This window comes from Mytilus galloprovincialis, chromosome 4 (assembly GCF_965363235.1).
Source record: "Mytilus galloprovincialis chromosome 4, xbMytGall1.hap1.1, whole genome shotgun sequence".
Classification (NCBI taxonomy): Eukaryota; Metazoa; Mollusca; class Bivalvia; order Mytilida; family Mytilidae; genus Mytilus; species Mytilus galloprovincialis.
In genome coordinates, this window is record NC_134841.1 from 40519160 (window position 1) to 40537776 (window position 18617).

General features: G+C 32.9%; 1 protein-coding gene across 3 annotated transcripts in view; it reads right to left on the reverse strand.

Moving 5' to 3' along the window:
- The window catches only part of LOC143072142 (uncharacterized), a 34434-nt gene extending 16623 nt beyond the window's left edge, over positions 1-17811 (reverse strand). For 2 of the 3 annotated variants that reach the window (XM_076246953.1, XM_076246952.1), the window contains exons 1-3: positions 17275-17811; positions 16847-16864; positions 771-1834 (exon numbers count right to left, since the gene is read on the reverse strand). In XM_076246953.1, coding sequence (XP_076103068.1) covers positions 771-1834; positions 16847-16864; positions 17275-17530 — 1338 coding nt within the window. In that variant the 5' untranslated portion in view covers positions 17531-17811. The remainder of the gene's footprint in view (positions 1-770; positions 1835-16846; positions 16865-17274) is intronic. The other variant, XM_076246954.1, reaches the window with a different exon arrangement.
- Positions 17812-18617: the final 806 nt, after the last annotated feature.

Here is an 18617-nt window from a genome sequence, read left to right on the forward strand (position 1 = left end):
ATGTGGTGAGCCATATATTACCAAGTAGCTATGTTTAAAAAATGTGACAATTACGTTTTTTCAGGTGACCGTATTTGACAAAACTGTATTTACATGTAATGTGTAGTTCGTGAAGTCAAGTCATACAGCCTGGGCCGCCATTAGCTTTATGTCGCTAACATATCAAATATTTCAGCTGATGAAAGTATGAATGAAAAGTTATCTGCAATTGCGTGCTTAGAATATAAAACCGGCGTGAAAGTGGGCTGTGAATGAAAAGGTCTATTTGCTATGCATTAACTTATATATTGTTAAAAAAAACAGCGTCAAATGCACATTCATATGTTTGGAATGAAAATGCACAGTGCATGTAATATAAGTTATTTGTGATTCAAGGGGAATTTACTTTCGAACGTTAATTCTGCATGATGATCAATACGTAAAAATAACACTAAAGGAAAAAAAATGTTTGTATACTAGATTGTTCGAGAAACGCGAAACTCTTTCAAGTTGATTTGAGGGAAGTTAATTGAAATTTAACATCATATACAATTTGAATAAACCACAATTAATTTGATGCATGATCTTAAAAATCTGTTCTTATTTTTTAAGCTTAAAACCAAAATATTAGAATTCCAGATGTATTAGAATTTAGAATGTATTATGGAAATGGGGATAACAAAACTTAGGACCTTCTGTGCATATCCGTATGATAGCTATATGATAGCTGATAGCTGTAGTTATTTATGTTTCTTTAGATGTAGTTACAACTATTCAAATACTAAACATACCTCTACATTAAATGATCTATTGGCCAGGTCATCCTCGCTTACTTTCTCTGTCAACAAATCCTGAACTTCTTCGTCAACCTCATTCTTGTCATCGTCTTCCGATTTAATGACACTATTTGCACCTTCTGTTTCTTCTAACACTATTGCAGGGTCGTCTGCTTTCATACGTTCGCTTCTTTGATCTTCTTCCGTCGTTTCGTCATCCTGAATATCGTTTGAAATGGGGACAAAAGGAGTTGTGATCGTTGGTGGTTTCATTATTTCGTGTCTCATATGGATATACTCTTCTTTAGTAACTGTCTTTGTAGACTGTCCTGGTTTAGCAACTAAGAAACCACCTTGTCTCAAAGGCATTACCCACATTTCAGTATCTTTATCCATTGTCCATTGTCCTATCCGCATTCTACGAGGCAAGCGAGCTGCTAGGAAAAATATTGTTGTACCAGGGTTTGGTGTCGTTGTCGTTGTTGTCGGCGACGTTGTCGTCGTTGGTGTCGTCGTCGTCGTTGTCGTAGTCGTCGTTGTGGGTTTAGTTGTTCTTATTGTTTTGACAGTTGTTGTAGACGGTTTAGTTGTCGTTTGTTTTGTCGTTGTAGCGGTTGTTGGAGATGTTGTTTTTCTTGTCGTCGGTTTATGCGTTGTTGTTTTTGTTGTCAGTCTTTCATTTGATGCTCCTCCATTTAGGTCTGACACTTGAGTTTGTCGGTCAATGGGAATATTATTAGCCTCATCTCCTAGATCTGATACTTGTGTTCGTATGTCAAGGGGTACATTATCGGCTTCGTCCCCTAGAAGCACATTGTACGGTTGCGAATTAACGACTTCAACCCTGTCATTGTTTTGAACAACAGCACTTTCAATTTCATTTTCATGAATATTCGATGTTGGCGGTAACGTCGTTGGAGCAGGTGTTGGAATATTCAAACAGACAACACCTGCAGAATGTCTATGGCCTCCGCATGAATTCCGATGACGGCGATAAAATGTTCCCCATCCGGGGTTCCAACATGCTGAAATAGTTTGTTCAGACCCTCGGCAGTAGACATCAGCAAGCCATACTCGTCCTAAAACAGATAAATTATTGTGTCATATGTTTACGTAGTACTAGTAACGTATATTCAAACATTTGAGATTTTTAGTATAATCTGTTAAAATGCGTTTAATAACCAATCCGTTTATATCTTTAAATGTTAAAAAGGAATGAAGCTTTAAGGAACAGCTATTGACAAAAATCATATTTTTTTTATAAACGTTCCTCTTTTAAAAAATAATAAGCTTTTGTTTTTTGAGGGTTGAGTTGGGTTTGAGGAATACTCTCCGGTAAATATTGTATTAATGTTTTGTTTATGCGGTTTGTTATGGATAATTATAAAAAAAATATGTTAATGTGTTTGTAGACTAACTGCTTTCTTTTGATGTATCCAAGAGATTTTCAGTATAAAACAAATATAGTTTGGCAAGATAAAGAGCCGTTATAACTTTGAAGAATCATATATAAAAAAAGATATGCATCTAATATTGTTTTGTCTTTAATTGGTGTGTAAAAGAACCGAAGCACTTCCATTTTACCAATTTGTTTCTCAGCACATAAACAGAACAAAGAACAAAATGTAATTATATGTAACGTCAGAATCTAAATGAACATTTAGGGATTCAACTATAGAACCTTTAATACTTATTCCCTTACATGTGCAATCTTCAATAACATATAACGTTACAATAACATCGAATTTGTTTATACATGTATCGTCCTTCCCTTATCTGTATCACCTTGCTCAGATGCCCAGTAATTTTGGTACCACGGCTTTGAGACGTGAGCAGACGGTATCATCGACATCACAATGTCACTTAGTGTGGGGAGCAACGTCACAATGTTTGAAGAGAAGTTAGCAATTGTGTGGGGAGAAGTTACCAGGTACGTCACTTAGGGTTGGGAGAAGTTACCAGCTATGTCACTTAGTGTTGGGAGAAGTTACCAGCTTCGTCACTTAGTGTGAGGAGAAGTTATCATCGACGTCGCAATGTTTAAAGAGAAGTTATCAACGACGTCACAATGTGGGGAGAAATTAGCAACGCCGTCACAATGTGTGGGGAGAAGTTACAAACTACGTCACTTAGTGTTGGGAGAAGTTACCAGCTTCGTCACTTAGTGTGGGGAGAAGTTATCAGCGACGTCACAATGTGTGAGGAGAAGTTATCAGCGACGTCACAATGAGAAAAGAGAAGTACGCAGTGACGTTACAATGTGTAAGAAAAAGTTATAAGCATCGTTACAATAAATGAGGAGACATTATTATTTCGTCAAGCAAAAAAATGTCTTAAAAAGGGTGGAAAGAACAGGAATATAACTATGGATATTATCAGGTTTTCTATGTATAGATATCGATAAATATCAGTGCTCACTGGCCAAAAAGGCTCACATTGCTGTTCGCGGCAAATATTTTGCAATATCAATGTGTAGAAAAAAACGATAATCTATACGCACATGCACAAAAATTAATATTTCCATTGATATGTACAAATTCTTTTGAATTGTGACAATATGGCTCAGACCACCCACTCTTTCCATGATTTGCACATGTCTTTATAATAATTATTATATTGATACAGATCAAACGCTTGTAGTATTTTGTCATTGACATTGTTGTTAATCTTTGAACTTCGTATCATAATGCAATTCATTGTTGCATAAAGTGACATATAGAGACAACTCTTTAAATATTTATAAAGGTGTGCTAAGTGGATAAGAAATTAAATGTAAAATTCTATGTAAATTTCTCATTTACTCAATGTTCGGACCAATGTTCTAGCTCAATGTTGCACTTGTGAGAAAAGCAAAAATCGTTTACTCTATTCCCATAAATTTAAAAATATCATTTACTCGTTTTAACGAAATTGGAATGTAAATAGCACAGTTTTTGGATTTTTTAAATATGATTGAGTATGAAATAAACATAACTTTGATATAAATTTTATGTTACAAACTATTATGCTATGTGTTGATTACGATCGAGAAAGTAGAAATGTTTTCAATATATTGCAAAATTCGATTTCGCGTCTGGCATTAATACGAATTGTAATCCTGGTATCTTAGATGAGTTTATTTACAAACACTGGGTCGATGCCACTGCTGGTGGAGTTTTAATTCCTCGAGGGTATCACCAGCCCAGTAGTTCTGACATGAATTGTCATTGATAAAGTCATATTTATAAATTAACTGTTTACAAAACTTTTGAACTCTTAAAATACTAAAGGCTTTTCTACCTCAGTCAGGCTGGGGCGTAGCTCCATATACGCTGTCACGCCATGGCGTGCACATCGCGGGGTCTAAAAAAATAATTAACGCCGAAAAATAAAATAAAAATACGAACGACTAAAAAATATTAAATTTAACTTAACCAATCAAAGTAGAAAACGATACAGTATAACTATTTTAATAACGTCACAATAATATTTCCGTCTGTAAAATCAACCCTGACCGAAATCGTTTTTAATTTATTTGCTATAATTTTCTTCTGGTACTCGACGTAAAAAGTAGCATATAAAACATGAACAGTTCAAAGCGTGACAACCCTAAAGGGCAAACGTTAGACATTTTTTTCTCTCACAAAAACGCCTACCAACAGTGATAGTCATACAGAAACACAACCAGCAACAAATCAGGACAATTTAGACCCCTGAAACGTCAAAAATTGACGATGATTGATTGAACTTAGCTGCTACATCAGTGTCATGTCAAAGCCAGTACAAAAAAATCTGGGACCATCTTATCCAGATATTTCTTTGTTGAAAGATTCGAAATCCTTAGGAAAAGATATAAAGTTACAACTTTTGACCGACAAATGGAAAGATGTCCACACCTTCAAATTTCCGACAAGGTATATTAACTCCATTTCAATTAAAAAAATATATAATGCGCGTCGTTAATTGAACTAACAGGGCTGCAGGGGTTGTACCCACGTTTTTGTTTAGATAAGGGTTGTAAATTTCGTACATTATTTTGACAAAAAAATGACCAATTGACTTTTGTTCCATTTTTATCTCTTAACTTTGGATCCGACACTGAACAATTTAATGAATTACAGTAAACATTTTCAATGAGTTTGACTGTTCCTTTGGTATCTTTCGCCCCTCTTTTATATGTAAATTACGATAACGGTAAATACAAATCTGAATTCCCTCGTTAAATTATTGTTTTGAAAGGCTACTTCATATTGTTCTGTTTTGACACCTACCTGTCGAAATATTAAGGCGTCAATGCATTAAAAATAAAATAAAATAGCCTTTCAAGACTTCATCAAGTTCTGCAGTACTAGTCCGTAACTGAAATGTTGCGTTCCGAGCAAAATGATGATAATGTTTGGAACGAGCTATACCAAACCACTCTAGATATAGCAGAGCTTTTTGGTATAGATGAAAATGTTCCTAGGTGGTGTGGAAGACAAACCTCGAGTGCTAACCATCCAGCCGAAACCCCTAAGGATTACTGGCGAATTTCTCTCTACTAAAAATGTATCCGTTTCTGGGTCATATGATCACGGAACTTGATTCTCGACTTCTGAATTCAGAAAATCGTTTTCATGCACAATATCTTCTTCCGTGGTCGAACAAATAACTAATGACCAATTGACCAATACTGTGTGCCCTTTGTTTAGTGCTACAGCTGAAAGGTCGTTTAGCGTACTGAAACGTTTGAAAACGTACATGTATACATCCGTTCCACAATGAGAAATGACAGATTATCGGCTTTGGGTTCCACCGTGATTTTGAGGTCAATTTAGACAAGGCCATGGACGTTTTTGTTGCAGCTAAAAATACGAAGGGCAGATTTTTGGAAAAAATATTCAGGATGTTTCTCAATAAAAAAATGATCAAATACAGTCTTAATAATTTGCTAATCAAACCAATTTTAGGCCTTCAGAACGCACCATTTTGCATCTAGCCAAAAAAACAAATCGGGGGGGGGGGGGGCAATCCCCCCCCCAAACCCCCCCTGGTTGGCGTGCACTTCAAAGGGACCCAGCTACGTCCCAGTCAGGAATAGATTACCTTAACTTTATTTGGCAAAACTTTAAGGAATTTTGGTCCTCAATGCTTATCAATTTCGTACTTTATTTGGCCTTTTAAACTTTTTTGGATTCGAGCGTCACTGATGAGTCTTTTTTTAGACGAAAAATGCGTCTGACGTTAATACAAAATTTAGTCCTGGCATCTTTGATGAGTTTATTTCTAGCGTTCCTGTGTCGGTCATCGGGGATCTTCCAGTTAAAAGAATTAGCAGTCGCCTTCCGAAGAAGACAAAAATCAAAATGAGGATATGTTATAAGATTGTCAATGATATAATTATCCACCAGATTTTAAACGTGAATATAAGCAATTGTATGCCATGAAAATTCTAGCATTTATTTAATAAAAATGAATGTTATACACATTAATGCATCATAATTAGGCTATTCACTATAAACTGCAAAAAATATGTTTAAAAATTATTTGCTTCTGACGCATCTATTCTCAGGTAAAAACAAAAAAGAGTTAGTATATTCTAGTAGAATATATAGTGAATAAAATGTTAACACTGCTTTGAGTTTCGGAAATAGGTCTTTTTGGTATAAACAAAAGCTTTTAATTGTAGCTTGCAAAGGCAACGACCTTCATTTTTTCTTATTCTGTATACGTTTTATTTTTTTATCCACATTAAAAGACATTTTAAGATATCTTTTGTTTAATTTGTAAATTGATAAGTTCAGCAAAATTGTCAAATGTGTTTAATTATTTTTAACTAGGTACTTGTACAATATCTCGAAGAAGACACCAAATGATCTACTCCAAACGTTTTTATTATTCCTGTAGACGATTCAATCCTTATATGTTAAAATCATTTAGCTTGAACTGTAAAAAGATTTATAAGAAAATGAATCTTAACATTTAAAGAACTACGCGATCCATTGTTTACAAGTGTTTATCTTTTTATGAAAAATCAAACAGTTAACGATTTGTATTATTTAAATATATTAGGACAAATACCATCTCAAGGGATTCATAAACTATCTTTAACATATTTTACCAGTCTTAAAGGATTCTTGAACAGGTGTTGATAGTAAGAATCTACTTGACGTTAAATTAAACTGTTTGAGGTTAACCTCGATTATGTGACTTGATACAATATTGTTCAATGAATTGTCCTTTAACATGTTAAAATGTTTTGTTGTCGAACTGTAGTATTATAAATGCGTTTTTCTCCAATGATAAGAGAATTTTCAAATGTTTTGATTTTAAAAACTCGTTATTTGATAATTGACCGTTCTCTCCCTATATTTTAAATAAAAAAAGATCTGTGAAATTGGCCGGTCGGGATGAAGGGAAGTAAAATTGGACTGTCACTAGCAAAACGAGTGTAACTAATATGTTTTACAAGGGCAAACATTTAGCTTTGAAACAGGACATCATACAAATCTTTCAGATGTGTTGTATGTTTTTTGACGTGCAAAGTCCCGTCACCCACCAAGGCATTAGCTTGGACATCTTTATTTCGACCTGACGTGGCAGTGTACTTATACATCCTCAATATCCAAGCTGACGCCTCCTCAGAATGAATCGTGTTGTCGCAAGAGGAAGTCCATGTTATCTCTATTTTATACCTCTGTTGAGTTTACACTACTAGTAGTCAGAACTTTGACATAATCGATGCAACGGGGCTTACTTGGGTCCAAAGAGTACTTTATATTCAATGAAAATGAAAATATCACATTATACTTTTATTGCATGCAAAGCACTTATCGGAACTATCCATGTATCCTTTCATTAATAGCGCTCAAATCTTTAGAAACAAAATTAACAAAAGGGATTTATAAATATTTGAGGACCTATATGGCCAGGAGGGGTATAATTATAGAATAGCCAGATACCCTGTTGGTCAACTTTTGTCCAAAGGTGTTTATATTGCTAGAAATTATTTTCAATATAAAAGAAAGAAAGACATACCTACTCTTAGACACTAACACCTGTTTCATCTAAAACATCATTTACGCGAATTTATTATTTTTAGTCTTTTTGGTGTTAAATACACATCTTCCTATATCTAATTAAAAACGGTGAAAAACGAAAATAATAGGTTCTTTTCTTTTTTAATATTATTCTAAACATAGATTATGTCTAAATATATTGTACACTTTTAGAAAAAACATTATATCCGAACGTTTTGATGTTTTCTTTCGAATAGGAAAGCTATGTATAAAATGTACATTAGCATTTGATGCAATTAATAGAAACATTTATTTATTCGAAAAAAGCTGATGCCGGTAATCCAAACGATCAAAATAACTAAAACATCACAGATAACAGATTTATTGTTATCGAAATGCTTGAAAAAATTGGCATCTATCAAGGTTGAGTATCGTTAATAGTTGAATAATGCAATATCATCAAAAACAATCAAAGAATAAACAATCATTGCTTTTAGACTAGACAGATATAGGAATTATATAACATGGAAATAAGTATGCATATGAACAGATATGTTTACTACATTCACCAGATTTTTGCATTAAGTTTAATCAATTAACAGATGATGAAAATGTTAAAAGTCTCAGCTTTTTGTTTAAGTGTTACGTAATGTATGGGGTGCGTTTTATCATACCAGAATTATAGGCAATCGTCACAAATTAAGGGAAAAAAGATAACATGTTCTTTAACATCACACACAGTTTCAAGTTTCAACCGCCCTGTACTCAATGTTTGTCTCACTCAATGCGTTGTGAGAAATTATTTGTAAATTGCGTGATTTTGATTATAACTAGTGTTTAAAATATTGCATGCAGAGGTTCTTGCTTTTCTTTTGGAGCCCTGATGGATTTACCGATTTTTAATTGCACTTTTCAAAGTGAACTTCTTAGCGATGCTTTTTAAAACAAACAAATAATTTTCATTAATGAGAATTTAAACATATTGTTTAATCTTACTCATGATTACAGAACTTCTACATGCATTTTATGTTTATGTCTTATCAAGTAATTTAAGTTATTAATGCAATGGTTATTTTGGTGTCATTTGCAATTCAATTTTAGGATGTTTGTTTTCAACATGTTCTATTATATATAATCATATCAAAGAAAAACGAACAAAAGAACAAAAAACAAACAACAGTATACAAAACGCAGCATCGAAATATATAAAACCAAAACCAAAACCAAAATCAGGTGTGATCTCAGATGCTCCGAATGGGTAAGCATATTCTTCTCCGCATATAGCACCCGTCGTGTTTCTCTTAGAAGTCTAATATGGTGATTTCACATAAGATGAAAAGATGACAGCGTTATGGCTACGACATCCGTTGTCATAAGTGAAACATATATTTCATAACGGTGAAACAACTCATGATGGTGTCCGAAATTTTTCAGCTTCACCACTAGCAACCCTAAATGCATTGGTTTAATGGTTTCCTTGTAAGCAACAACCCTCTATCAAAGGAAACATGATGAAAATGCAGCTCTGGAGTATTAAACGGGATGTATATATTCCATACGCAGGCGCTGCTGGATCGAAATGGAAAATTCACAATTGTGAAGCCGAAATTATCTTTTTTGTGGTAAAGTTTTTTTGTTATCAGCCGACCTCATATACTAATCCAAACCAATCTTACCATCACAAGATGTCTTGAGTTTTGATGGCTGTTGTTTTTTTCTTGTTATTTGCAATTGGTTTTGTTTGTTGTTTTCTTTTTATACTTTTGTGTTTTTGTGTCTTTTGCGTAGACCCAACATCGTCTTTTAATCATAATGTTTCAAACTTGCTTTGAACTTCATTCATATAACAAATTAACAATGTCTACTCGTTAGAACGACATATCAGAGGAATCAGATACTAGTGTACCATAATTCCTATTTCCTCTAGGAACCCAACAGAGCAGACAAACGACAATAGTTTGTATAGACAGGAACTAAAATTGCATTAAAAACTTTTTAACACCCCCACCTGTGAGATTAGGCTCATTAAATAGTCAGCAATCTGGCACATAATTTTTGTAACGGATATAATGATGTGCATATGGCTCGTTATATCAGAATGGTATCATTTGGGAACGTCTTGTATAATTTAAACTAATTTTAGCTTATTAACAATAATTTAGCCACCCTCCTTATCGCTTTCATTTCCTTAGCCATAATAAGCAATAATAAGTGTAAATCATATCAGTTGTTTAATGGGTTAAACCCAATTCATCATATAATTCGCTACATAGAACAATGTTGAAGCTGTACTGTACCCTGTATATCATCTCATCTAACTCTCAATAACTTTGTCATGAAGCTAAGATATGTTTTGTGTAACATTCTGATTGTTTATATGATTATTGTCTAAAAATTGTCTTAAAATTTAAAATTTAAAATATGAATACATTGGTATAAGAAGATGTGGTATGGTTGCCAAAGTGACAACTCTCCATTCAAGTCACAAATAGTAAAAAGTAAACCAGTTCATGTCATAGTAAGGCCTTCAACACGGAGCCTTGGCTCACAACGAACAGCAAGCTATCAAGGGCACAAAAAAATGACTAGTGTAAAACCATTCAAACAGGAAAACCAACGGTCTATCAAAAACAAGAAAACTAGAAACACTTATGAACCACATCAAAAAACAACAACCGATGAAACCTTTGTATGGTTTTCTGGTAATGTAATAACTCCTTATTCGGAATTAAAAAAAAAACTCTATTTTTCAAAAGAGTGAAGAAAATATGTATAAAAAAACATCTATAGTACCGTTAGACAAACTAATTAGATATAAGATGATGTTGTATGAGTGCCATTGAGACAACTCTTTCATCCAGGTCACAATATTTGAAAGTAAACCATTATAGGCCAAAGTACGGTCTTCAACGTGGAGATTTGGCTCACACCGAAAAGCAAGCTATAAAGGACCTTATAAGCTTACTTGTAATGAAACATTTGAAATCGCTTTTTCATAATTACTTCGCTTTTGAACACCCCCAATAAAAAGAAAATATTCGACATTCCTACATAGATTTGGTACATCAAATAATGTGGGTCTCTTCTAATTTGAAATCAACAAGAAAAGTTCGATGTTGTTTTACTAGAAAAGTCTTCTCTACAGAAATGCACGATAGTCAAAACATTGGACAATCAATCTGAGATGATGTTCCTTTACCGTAAAATACGATAGAAAAAATAGCCAACACCATATCAAGTTATCTTTGTGAGTTCCGGTTGCAATCTAATTTTTGTAAAATTTTCAAATATGTTTGAAGATAATTTGTAAAATTGAACATTAATAATATGAAACTTCGACTTCTCTGTGCTGAGACTCTGTGGATGTCTCCGTCAGTAATGCAATAGGCCTTACCAACGGTTTGGAGGCTTCGTTAAGACTTTGAATCCAGAACAGCAATACAGGTGCTATTACTTTTCTTTGGAGCTCTGTCATGTGTCTGTGTTGGTGTTTTGTGTCACATATTTATATACCATATCCCTACTTTAACATTTAACGTTATGCAAAGAAACAAATATGATATAATTCTTTTTATATAAAACAAACCTTTTGAATGAAACAAATATATAATTACATCTTACGAAAACTGTTACTTTACTACAAAGAGGGCACTTCAGTAAAGGGTAAAATCGTTGAACTACTTCAACGTTAAATTGTTCTGATTTTTTTTTTCGTCTTACGCTGCAAGTTTACATTTTAAGAAAAGTTCTTTTGGGCAGGCCCTGTGATGCATTATGGGTGTTTTGTGTGTGTATCATCACATAAAAATTATATGTCACGATCATATTTAAAAAAAAACAATCTTCCATATGCTTGAATTTTATCATCCCAACTGTGAGTATCACGATCACAAAATGTTTAATGAAGACGGTCTTTGGACAGGAAATATGTCATGTACAGTAATGCTCTTGATAAAGAAATATGTATGTGACGAGATTCTTAAAAACAGTTTATAAACTTTGTAAGTAATACCATAAGAAATACTTCAAATAAAAACTTTGTCATTGTCCTTGCTAAGTGACCTTTGTATGTCTTTGTGACATTGCGTCAATGAATCTAATTAACCAACAGTGGCACTGTGCCATTATCTGTCAAAAGATTCAATCATGGTAAATGAAGTAATTACCAATTCCATTCTTATAGAATAAGAAGATTTATAACACATAAAACGTAATTTATAGGTCACTAGTACACGAGTACACTCATTTCAATGAGTAGTACTTCAAAGTATTTGGAGAAATATACTAAAAAGACTCTTAGAACTAGATACTAGAACTTGGCTGCATGTTAGATCTCAATATTGCTAAAGAAATAAATTGGTATGTCTGCATGTGTACTGACAACTGCAAATTATAACATGTTCATTGGATTTCCTATAATATTAGGAAATATAATGCGGCTGTGCAATGCTAGGTGATCATGACGTTGCTAAAGAAGTTAGAGGACAAAGTACAGGTTCTTGCCACAATTGCGGAGGAAGTAAAGAATCAGGAACCATTGTTAGTTTGGTTTCCTGTATATATTCTATCATTTCTATAAATATGAGTTTTTGAATAAGTTTGAACAAGAAAGTTTTCTTAACAACACATAAATTCATTTTCGAGCTTAACTGATTACAAAGTTGGTATTTCTACCATTATATTGACGATGACAAGCATATACATACACAGATGAATGAACTAGTAAATGTATATGGTGTATCATGAAATAAATAACTCATAACAGCTGCAAACAATACCTCTCATATGATCGTATAATCATACATGCAAGCTAGAAAGTACACGCATGAGCCGTGTAAATAACCACATCTGCTTGATGACAAATTAGAAATGCGAAAATGAATTTGGTTGTCGCGTGCAAGAATCTGTCCTGGTTGAATGTACAACGAGAGCTGTCATCAAATTTAAAATAAGTTAATTTCACACGGATTTTACGACTAAAAGATAAGAAATTTAATATATTTGTTTTAAAAAGTTTTAATTGTTCACCTTTTGTTTGTGTTTTCTTTCAAACATTTGCATAATTGAATTAAATTGAAAACCCGTATAATAAGTGACGGTAACGGGAAGGACACAATTGGCCACCTTAAGTAGTGTTAAACAATACAACTCAATAAACGTATTTTGTAACACTTTGTTCAAAGTCTAAAAGGTATAAGATAGGCAACATATTTAAAAGAGATTTTAGCTTAACTTGAGCTTTCTGATTGATTTTTCAGATCCGCTATTATTGCAGTTATCAATTGAAAAAAATTGCTATATACTTTTTTTAATCCATGTTTACATACGTATCTGTTTAATGAAACCAAGGATTTGTATAGTAAGTCTAACTATACAAATCATTGATGAAACGTTCATCAAATTTCTAAATCGTTTATCCAAAAATTACAAAATGTGTTACATTACATTAAAACACGGAGCTGAGGTATTGAAGGAGTGCATATGCACGAGACAACTATCCAACAGTGAATACAAAACCAGGATGTGAACACTTAAGGTCACCGTATGTTTTGGTACATCTATTATAAATTGTAAACAATTACTATGAAGAAGAAGACAGCCAACAGGACTAGATAAGATATAAAACACAAACACAAACACATTAAGGAAAACATCGAATGCAGTACAAACTTCAATAACACTTATTTCGGAGGAAATGCAAGCGGACGTACACTGGTTTAGAAATAAACTTTCCATTAGATAAAATAGAAGATCACACAATTTAAAGAATTGTTTTGCTGTTTCTGAAACAAGATCACATGCAGAGAAAGAAAACGCAGTTTTATGAAAATTTCTATACTGCATTGACTTTTCAAGTATTTTCATACAATCAAAACTTCGAGAAAATATATTAAAGTAGATATGTATATTTTTGTAGATTGTACATGTTGTATATATATCGTCATTATATTTGTTACTATATTTGATAAAAAAAAAACAAATCATTTATCTAAATATAAACCAGGAACATATCTGTTAGATATACTGTTCGCAGGATAAACTAACAACTTTTTTGATTCATTCATCAATCATGTTCACATATCAGAATGACTTCAGTTGTGTAGAGAGCTGAATACTGCATGCCATTGGTCGATCCATCAATGTACATTGAAAAAAAAGAGCAGGAAAGAACGGTCATGGGGGGTACCAAACGAGGCAAAACAAAAACTAGCAATTAGAACCTGGATGATTAAAGTAAGAAGCCACAGACAGGATAATGAAAAAAACCAAAAGAATACAACCAAACTGACGTCTCCCAAAATACGTAATGTCAAAAAGTGGGAGTAAGCATGCATATCCTGTTCCATGCGATATCCGTCGTATAGCTCAATGGTATTATTCGATAGGTATAAATGATCGAGTATGCGATGACATCATTTGATTGTCATAGGAAATCTAATAGAAATTGCTTTAAAAAAGACTTGCGAAATCGAGAACCTCCCCTTCATTAGTCGGGATAAAGTTCAGACACAAAAAACTATCTCAGTGTTAAAATAACTCTATAAAAATAAAAATGTATGTTGCTTTTTTTTTCAATCGCTTCTTTAAGTATACCCGTCGACGTATTGTTGATTTTAACCATCAAATGTCGAACTTGCATTAAACGTGATTGCAGGTATCAGTAACAGTTGTACAGGTGCTGGCAATTAAACTATATAAAACAAACATGATTGAATTATCGAATAGTAAGTGGTGATTATGTATTAAGTGATGACAGATAAATATTTCTTTCCTAACCTTAGGTACAAAAAATATCATAAAGTCTGGCACATGGCATGCATCTCTACTGTTTACAATTCATACAAATCAAATGAAAATGAGTCGGTTTAGTTTCAATAAAGATTACCATCTGAAAGTTGGGTTACAAATGCACGCAAGCCTTTTTCACAATGCATTTTATGTCAAAATGTAGGTATCAATGGTATAGTTTTCCTAATAAATGTTTTAATTTACATGTTTGATATCTGTTGCTTTTTTCATAAAGTCATTATACTGTTCAAATATTCATTTTTGAATTATTTTCTTGTTATATTCCGTAATAACAAGAAACTCCATCAAGAACAAAAACAAGTATATGAAACCATCAAATTTAGGATTACAAAATAGGTGACATAACAGTGCCTGGCCATGGTAAGATTAGACTCTTCTCTAAACAAGGCACGCTAGGTTTTTCAGTCAATGATTTTTTTTTCCAAACAAATTTTCATTTATGTTTAAAATACTGTATAACCACAGAAAAAATGACCACTTCGCATCAACCTTGCATTGACGGATTGGTTTATTAAATTATTACTTCTACGTAAACTGATTGATTGTATACAACATCTAACCTCGGTCACTTACGTGCCCTCGGATAGATAACATATGCAATGTAATCTATACATAATAACATTAGCGGTACCATTTTTTCTGCACCAGATGCGCATTACGACAAGTACATGTCTCTTCAGTGATGCTCGTGGCCAAAATATTTGAAATCCAAAGCTTATATAAAAGATGAATAGCTATAACCCAAAAGTTCCAAAAAGTATAGCCAAATCCGTGAAAGGAATCGGAGCTATGCATGAGGGAGATACATTCCTTAATTAATAATAATTTCTAATATTTTGTAACAACAAAATTAATAACACAAAAAAAATCCGTATTTTCATGCCAGTACCGGAGTACTGGCTACTGGGCTGGTGATACCCTCGGGGACTAACAGTCCACCAGCAGAGGCATCGACCCAGTGGTAGTAATAACATTAACGGTACCATTTTTTTCTGCACCAGATGCGCATTACGACAATACATGTCTCTTCATAAGTTGTAGCCTACTGCACTCAAATAATAAGCATACACAATAACACAAAGCATAAAGTATTTACACGAATATCAAGTGTATATAATTGTCAGAAAATGATATACTAGTATGTCACAAAAATAGTTAACGAGAGTCATTTAGCATAAAATGCTAACGTGTTCCTATCAAAATCTGAAACAAGGACGGTTACTATGTCAAGACAAACTATGCTTCTATAAAGCTTGTATTGCATTTAATTAAAACATCTTAAAAACCACATTAGATCAAAGTTACTCACTTAACTAACTACGTGGTTATATAAAAATGAACAAGATAAACATAGAAATAGACACTAGATCACCAGAACCCTGCTAACTGATACTTTACTCTTAGTTTTCTTTGAATGTACTAGTAATTCATTGTTCTATGTTCATTATTGTAAAACGAAAACAATGACAACAATATTCCGTTTGAAAAAAAAAATGCCTCACAAAATGCATTTTAAAAACGGAACAGTACCCTCCGTATCAATAAACTCTATAAAACGTTACAAAATCTTTTAAGTCTACCATATGTTTATTTTAATAATTAAAATACTTTTGAAAATTATCTTATGAATTTATTGTACAACTGAATATCCCGATAACAATCATATATGAACTATATTATGCAACGATTTACATAAAAGCATAAGCTTTTGAAGATGAAAGCAAAGAACGTGAGCATCACTTACATCATTATTTAAATTAAGCGTTCCGTGACGTTTGTTTCCTTGCCTTCCTTGCTTATACCCGGTTCCTATAACTTCTAATATCAAAGAATGCAGACAGGCAGAAGATGGAAGCAAAATGTTACAAACCTATATATAAAAGAGGTACAACTGAGAGGTACAAACGCACTCAAATTGAAACTATAATTGTTTATATAGTTGTGCGCATGTTAAAAAAGCGTTTTATTTATATACTGATTATAATATTCTTTCACAATTTAAGTATTATTTGACTGTATACTTTATAAACGTTTTATTACAAACAATGCAGTGTGAATGTTTTTTTTTTCTTTCTTTCATTAATAAAAAGCATCGCTGTCATGTAATCAGTTTTTACGTCGGGGTCATCGACTCTTTTATTGACCACTTCGCATTAGCCTTGCTTAGAAATTATTTTGGATAAGGCACATAAAAATAGCTTTCGTGATTGCTTAATTAAGTTTTGTATTGACGCTTGCAGATGATACATTTATAACTATAAGCATACACACAATATTGTTCAGTCGATATATACATGTACATACTTAAAATGGACTCGTCAGCTAAAACCAAAAGATTTCAAAATTAATAAAAAAGAAAAAAAAGAAGATGTGGTATGATTTTCAATAAGAGACCAAACGATGACACAGAAAATAACAACTATAGGGCACTGTTAAGCCTTCAAAAATGAGCAAAGTCAATACCGCATGAGTTCATTCAAAATGAAATTGACGTAAGTGTCTCTTGTTAATAAAAAAAAAAATAATTTAATCTGTTAAAATGAAATTCATCTATTTATGATTTGTGGGACATGCAGTCATATTGTTTTACTTCATTTACACATTTGTAAATTTTTAAGTTTTATTTTATTTTTCCATTTTTTTTATTTTAATAGTCAATAATGATAATAAAAATAGTAATAACAAATGATATCAATAAAGACCAACAAAATAATAATAAAAAATAAACTCACTGCGTCCTCTACCGAATCTACTCCCATGGACATACTGCAAGGCTCTAGGGTACCCGAGCTGACGACAGACCACATGAGCATCTCTAATGTCCCAATTATGGTCGCAAATTGATCCCCATTTATTATCATGAAATACTAATACTGTTCCCTCACTAGAGCTAGATCCTCCAATCAAACGTATATCTCCTTCAGAAAAAGGATAACACTTAATATAAGTAACACTCAGGATAAAAGCAAACACGTTGATTAATTCCATTTTGATTGAATAAGAAATAATAATTAAAAAAAAAATGGGGAGATCCGCCGTCAACTCCTTTCTCCTTCCTGCCTTGGTGTAAACCAACGTCTTAATGAGACATTTTACAGTATTTTAGTGCCGTGCATATGTCTTAATACAATATAAGCGCGTGCCACATGACCCATGATACGTCGGAGGTCATGGAAATTTAAAACTTTTTTTAACTTAAATTAGCAGTGTCTAAACACCTGAACTACTGAATAGATAGGTGTGCACAAAATGATCCGGAAGATTAACAAAACTTATCCTCAGAACTTATCTAACTATTGGTAAATGATTTTGTTAAATAAAGTCATCAAAGACATAAAAGGTGTCAGTAAATCAAGACTTCATCTTAGTTTCCAATCACCACTCACAGAAAAATCTCAAAATCGTATTGTTTAAATCATAACTTTAACATTGAAACATTAAGACTTAAAATTCCTCTCTCATTCATAACATTATTTACACTGCTTATACAAGCAAAACTCTCAGGCGGAAACATAACCAACTCGTCAATTTATAAAAATGTCAGATTCAGCATCTTGAAAACCTTGGAGGCGTTTTCGTGCACCTGCTTTTGCGATGTTGCGGTTATAAACTATAACTCATAACAGGAATATAAATTCCACGATGCACACTATGCAGTTTAGTATAACCTCGTAAAAAAAGACATGATGCAGTTTATTTATATATCACAACAAGACCCTATTATCCAACGATGTTTGTAAATTTACATAAGCGTACGTTGATCACGCTCATACTTAAAGGTATCTTTTGATTAAAATCATAAATAATATATAATAACTCGTAGGTAAATGTGAATTGGGGCACGAAAACTTCAATACGGAAAGACAACCTTGATCAAATATGTAAATCCATACTTATTGCTATACTGATCAGTGTCTATTCTGTCTACGTGTCCTTATGTAAACTTTTAAGTGTTAAAAATGTTTCTAATTTGGTTAATGTTATACGCCTCTATGCAAGGGCAAAATGAGTAGGGAATTTTGGTAAGTTCTCGATAAATTCTCTACGTTGGACTTCAGATCTATCAAATAGCATA